Source organism: Eubalaena glacialis, chromosome 13 (assembly GCF_028564815.1).
Source record: "Eubalaena glacialis isolate mEubGla1 chromosome 13, mEubGla1.1.hap2.+ XY, whole genome shotgun sequence".
NCBI lineage: Eukaryota > Metazoa > Chordata > Mammalia > Artiodactyla > Balaenidae > Eubalaena > Eubalaena glacialis.
In genome coordinates, this window is record NC_083728.1 from 57,874,647 (window position 1) to 57,880,754 (window position 6,108).

Consider the following 6,108-nt stretch of genomic DNA (forward strand, 5'->3'; position numbering starts at 1 on the left):
CCTGTATGTTTAATTTCTGCACATATGTGGAAGGAAAAAATTCACATGCTCATGTGCTTCCAGAAGGGACTTGGCAGTGGCTGCAGTGGACGGCGATTTCTTTTTACAGTTTCTCACTGATGGGTGGAGGTGCTGGTCTTGGTGGGACTCCCTGGAGAATGTTAAACATTTCTGTCTCTGCAGCCGAATAGGACGTATTACCTGATGGACCCGAGCGGGAATGCTCACAAATGGTGCAAAAAGATCCAGGAGGTGTGGAGGCACAGATACCAGAGCCACCCGGATGCCGCCGTGCAGTGACGCCCGCGGCCCTGCACCCGCTGCAGGACGTGTGCCCAGCACGGCTCACCGCCACCTGGACACTTCCAGACCACCTGCCAGCCATCTCAAGGGGGATGCAGACGGCGGAACCTTGCAGCTTTTTTATTTAAAAGAAAAGAAAAATACCCAACCACACAATGAACAAAACCAATAACGAAAAGGAATTCAGGGTCGCTTTGCTTGCTCTCTGTGCCATGTGGAGCTTCTCGCACTCTGCTCGCCATGGGAACCAGCATCGTGCACATCCGCCTGGTTCCCGCCCGGACTCGTAGACAGACTCGCGGCACCACCTCTCCACCATGTGCCCTGTCACCTGCTGGTCCTGCTGTGGCCAAGGGGACCACCCAGGCATGTCTCTGGGCTCTCTCTGCCCCCGGATCATCGTGGAACTAACTTTTCACCAGGGAGCCGGGCATACCTCTCTTGGGGTGGCCCCCGAGCTCTGTGGGGCAGGAGGGTTCTTGGCTTTTGTCCATGTGCTCCTTTCTTCGCGTCCCTAGTGTATGGCCTGGTCCCCACGGCCCGTGCTTGCCTCCTCATGTAACCCTGGCTGCAAGATTTCTGCGGTCCTTGCTGTCTGTCTGTGAGTTGTGTTGGCCGGGCAGGCTTCGGGCACTGAGAAGTAGAACAGGTTGTCCAGGTGAAATATGGAGTCTCTGCTGTGTTAGAAGGTGCCAGCCAAGCATTCCGATGTGTCATCCCTCGGAGCGGCGTTGCCCTCTGAGGTGGGGAACTGAGTACCTGCCCGGGAGGAACACCAGGTGCACCAGGAGACGGGGCTCAGTGACCTCCCCTCCCCGTGTGAGGCCAGGGCAGTGCAGCAGACGGGCCTGGAGGCCTCCCTGTGGAGGAGTAAGAGCTGGTGGCCCCTCCTGAGAGTTTTGTTTGAAAGGTGGAGGGTTAAGTCAGGGCTGAGAGGTGCCTGGAGTCGGCACACTGGATGGTCCTCCATCACACCCAGGCCTCACGGAGGAGGGCAGGCTCCCAGCTGCCACATGCACACTTTTCCTGCTAAAGTTGAACAGTCTCATAGTCTAACTCAGAGCGTTTTTACATATGCACAGTGAAAATCGAAAAGCCTTCTCATGTTGCCAGGTCATCTGGTCCCCATCAAGTGGACTTTGCCTGGAAAAAAGTGTCACTCACCTTGCATGAGGGGCAGGAACACCACACTTGAATCCAAGCCCCAGCCCGCTCTCCTCCAGTTTCAGGCTTATTTCCTTTAGCTCTTTAGAGGCTACGCACTGCTGTGCACTTAGGATGGTCCAGGGCTTACCGGTCCATTGATTGTCTTTGCTGCTGCCCCCTGAACAGAGAATGCCTGTCAGCCAGGCAGGGCTCAGCCATTCATCTCCCTGCCCAGGGTGTCTCTGGGGGGCAGTCCTCAGTCCCAGGTGGGAGAGGAGCAGGCGCTGCGGCCTGCAGGCTGCCGCTCACAGACACGGCTCTGTCCCCAGGGGAGGGATGACTTTGCCATTTCCTTTAGACTTTCACAAAGGCACCAACAGAACCTCCCACAGAAAAGGTCCCCTGACTACTTCCCTGACCCCATCTCCTATCTCGAACGAACCATCCATCACCCTGTGTGACCACTGGTCCACATGTAGAGGAAAGATGTCTTAAACTGTTTTAGTGATATGATAGCAGTGGCTCTTAAACTAGGAAAAAGGTTCGGATGTGGAGAATCCCACGGTGCTTGGACAGGGAGAGGGGTTGGATGGGAGCAGAGGTGGGAGCCAGGTTTGCCAGGGGTTTCTGCTTGGGCTGTGTGTGTGTGTGTGTGTGTGTGTGTGTGTGTGTGTGTCGAGGATACCAAGGTGTAGGGGGTGCCTGCCCTGGGGGCGTCCCAGGGTGCCCTAGGCGTGTGGTCGTAGACTGAGCCCCGTTTCCTCCTCCTCACTTTGGAAAAGTCTTGCCTGTGTTCACATGCTTTCCAGAAAGTGAGTCTTTCTTGACCCTTTCTTTCAGGACTTTGATTTCAGGCGCACTCCCATGTTTATATTTACCCTCGTCAGAGCGTCCTCATCTGTGTGTGTGCAGTTAGGAGGGTGAGGAGCCCGCTCCTGCACAGTCTTTCCTGGGTGTCTGGTTGCAGGGAAATAAGCAGAGCTGATATTTGGCTTTTAAAAGAGCACTCGGCTGGGCTGCTCGGGGAGAGACAAATCTTCCGTTGCATTCTTCCCTCTGGATGGCGCCACTACCTCCTGGGCTTAACCGACAAGCTCCATCTTAACCTCCGAAACCAGAGAATAAGGGGTTCAGGGTTGAGCTCGAAGCTGGCAGAGCTGAAGTGACTGCCCAACCTGAGCCAGTGACAGCTGAACCCTTCTTTGTAGGTCACCGTTCTCTGCTCAGAGTCCTCTTTCCTTTTTGTTTTTTTAAGGCCCCTATATATTCCAGTCTTACCATGTGCTTACTCATGTCATCTTTAGTTTTATCCACCTCATCCTTTGAGCCATCGTCCTGGCATGCTGGTGCCTTATGTTCTAAGACGTGGACGCGGGTGTCAGTCTCTGTACACATGCAGACATACCTAGAAATATATATAAATGTGGTCTTAACCAAGGTGAGAAAGAAAATGCCCTGGTGTCTAATAGATCCAGGAGTGTCTTACTGAGAGGGGACAAGACAGGGATAAGCACCAAAGCCAGCACCTATCAAGCAGCGATGGTCTCACACCATGCAGCCTCTCTTGGCACAGAGTGGAGGGAGGACGGCCAGGAGGGCCAAGTCTCTGCTGGCCCAAACAGCCCGCTGTGCCTTGCCTCTCTCTGGGAACGTGAGGAAGCTGGGTTTGGATGGGATTTCCTTCCCTCTGTGGACCTGACCAGGCTAGAGGGCAATGGTCAGCCCCATGTGGAGCACGAAGCCCCACCCTGTGAGTGGCACCCTGCGTGCCTGCCATCCTGAACCTTGACTCTCGGGAGGCCGGTTACGGACTTGCTTTGGGAAAGATGGCTCTTGGGGTCATGCCACAGCTGACGGGAGCTGCACCTACCCCAGCCCCCTTGGGGGCTACTCTGTGGTATTTGTGGTGCAGGCCTGAAGGAATTGTAGGAGACAGTCTGTGGCACAGACCCCCGAGGACAGGGTGCCAGCATGGGGTTCCAGGTGATTTTGTACTTTCTTAAAACATTTGTTTTCTGAAAAAAAATCAACTGGAGGCTCAGCGCCCAGGAAAGACCACTGCGAGCATCTTGGTGCCTAGCCTGCTGCCCCCTCCTCCCTACCCGCACACGTGTGTTTGCTTTTGTAACTGAAATGGGAACATTGCAACGTGCACCATTTTGCACCCCGCTTTTTTCACTTGGTATTTATCTTAATGTCGTTCAAAAACCTTGTTTTTAATGATTGTAGAGTTTAATGGTTAATAATTTTTATCATAATTTATCTGACCATTTCATTGCTATAAAACATTTAGATGGTTTCTGGTTTTTCACTAAATAATGCTGTGATTAATATCCTTATAAATCTTTGATTTTTGACTCTGATCTCCCTTGCCCCCACCCTTCCCAGATTCCTAGAAGTGGTATTTTGGGGTCAAAGAGTTTGTTCATTTTAAAGCTAGTATAGTCTCTCTTCTCCTCTGTCTTGATCTGATGCTTAGATGTTCAGAGTTCCAGTACAGAACTTTCTTAGTTGTGTCCTACAGATCCTGAACAAATCAATTTCTGGTAAGCTGTGTGTTCCCCAAGAATGTTTGAATAAGACTGCTCTTTTTTTTTTTTTTAATGCTAAAATGTCATTACTGCAGGCCATTTGTGACATATTTTTCCAAAAGCCAATTTCCTTATTTTATTGAAAGAACCTGGTTGTGCTTGCATGTTACCTTCCCATCCCTGCTGCTATGGCTTTCAAGTGCTTGGTGATATTTACAGAGTCTTGTACTTTGTGTCCACAATGGTACTGAATTTGCATCTGCACAGTCAGCAGAGATAAAAAGTGTTGAACTGACCTTGCCACATACTTAGTGGATGAGTTGTAATTAAGTTTATAGACTCAGAAAGTACATTGGGCCATTTGGAATCAGTAAAAGAGCAAAGGCTCTACTTGAAAAAGAAACCATGTAGACAACTAGATTTTACAGAAGTGTGTTTGCCCCCATGTTCTTGAAATCGCGGGACTTAGTCAGAAGGTCTTAGCAGTTCAGTAGAGCACGCTGGCCAGGTTTTTTCATTGTAGAATGTGATTGTCCTGGCTGACAAGGATTTAATGATTTCTCCTCCCCTCTCCTCGCCCACAGTGTTGCAGGTTGCCTAGTTGTCTTGAAGTACAGACCACCCAAATTTGGTTTCATTCTTAATTTCTCCACTTCAGTTTGGGGTCTGTCAATTCTGAGGTGAAACATGCATGAAAGATTTTTCTAGGTGCCATGCTCAGTGCCACTTGGCTATGCCAGAGATTATGGCCGGATTGTGCAGAAGTAGGTTTCCTACCTTCCCTCTGACACCCCAAATCCCCTTCTCCCCAGGTTGGTCCACAGAATGAGGCAGAGGCTGCAGCCACTATGAGAACATGGTGAAGGTACTATTCTTGGAGATGGTGCCATATGCGTTTTTACATATTGTTTCTTTTCATATCCAAACCTAACATGAACTGATGGTGACTCAAGTGGGTGTGGCCCTTGCCTCTTAGGCAGACTACATGGCAAGTGCCTTAAATCAGGGCAGGAGTCACTCCCAGAGCCTCTGAGGGGTGCAGGCTGCTGGCCCAAGATTGCAGGGTTGTAAATTAGGCTGCCTGTGGAGAACTGGTCTGGGGCGGAAGCTGTTCCAGCAAAGGGCAGTTTTATCTGTAGCTCAGACAGCATGGTGGGCAAGCCTAAATGTATACCTGAATTTCCCCCAGAATTCATTTCTTCAATATGAAGAAATCCCAAACTTTATGTACAGAGAACTTTTTACAAAAGGCAAATGTTTTTTAGCTGTGTGATCCACCCTAGTCTAACCCATCTGGCTGAGTGACGATGAATAAGGGTCGATTTGCTGATGAAAAGCCTCTGTCATGATGAGTTTGGACATTGCAATCAAATTTTTGCAATATTTAGAGCTGCTGTAGCTGTTCCTTAACAACACAAAATAGGATGAATCAGTAGTATGTTAGCTTTCAGGTTGGTGGCAGTCAGTTAGAACATGTATAATATTCTCTACCTGGTCTGTAGCTGTAACTGTGATGTACAGGCAAAGCAAAAATTAAAAAAAAAAAACTTATGAAAACAAATAATGCAATGATATTAGGATATACACTTTTGTATTTTTATTCTTATATAAGGTTATTTGCTGGCTATTGTTGGCCTCTAGTTCAGTCTGTGTTATTTAAAATCTAATATATGAATTATTTGGATTGAATTCATGTTCGGGGCCACGTTGTTGTATGTATTGATGTACAGCCTTGAATGTGAATAATTATTGTAAACTATATTTTACAACTTTTTTTCTGGCTTTATTATATAAATTTTCTATTTGGTCGATGATTTAATCATATCATAATTTAATGAATCTGTTTATTCTTTTTTTCAAATATTTGTGCTTTAGATGTAGTTGCTGGATGATGAATTTTCCACGTATGCTCGGTAGTCTTGTAATAAAAAAGCATGTAGAGTGTAGACGCTCGCTGACGTAGCTCTTCCTTTGGCCGGGGCTCGGGTCGGGTGACCTGGATTCGCGGCTGGGAACCGGGCGTCCGGGCACGCAGGTGCCCGGCGGAGGCCAGCGAACCCTTCTAGAGGCCGACGCCCGGCTCCGCCGCGGCCCGCTCGCACTGGCTTCATCGGACCACGCCGCGCCG

At 49.2% G+C, this 6,108-nt stretch overlaps 1 protein-coding gene across 2 annotated transcripts in view; it reads left to right on the forward strand.

The window, feature by feature from the left end:
• The window catches only part of PDPK1 (3-phosphoinositide dependent protein kinase 1), an 80,407-nt gene extending 74,531 nt beyond the window's left edge, over window positions 1–5,876 (forward strand). For both annotated transcript variants that reach the window (XM_061208263.1, XM_061208264.1), the window contains one exon: window positions 184–5,876. In XM_061208263.1, the coding sequence (XP_061064246.1) occupies window positions 184–300 (117 nt within the window). In that variant the 3' untranslated portion in view covers window positions 301–5,876. The remainder of the gene's footprint in view (window positions 1–183) is intronic.
• The last annotated feature ends 232 nt before the right edge of the window (window positions 5,877–6,108 follow it).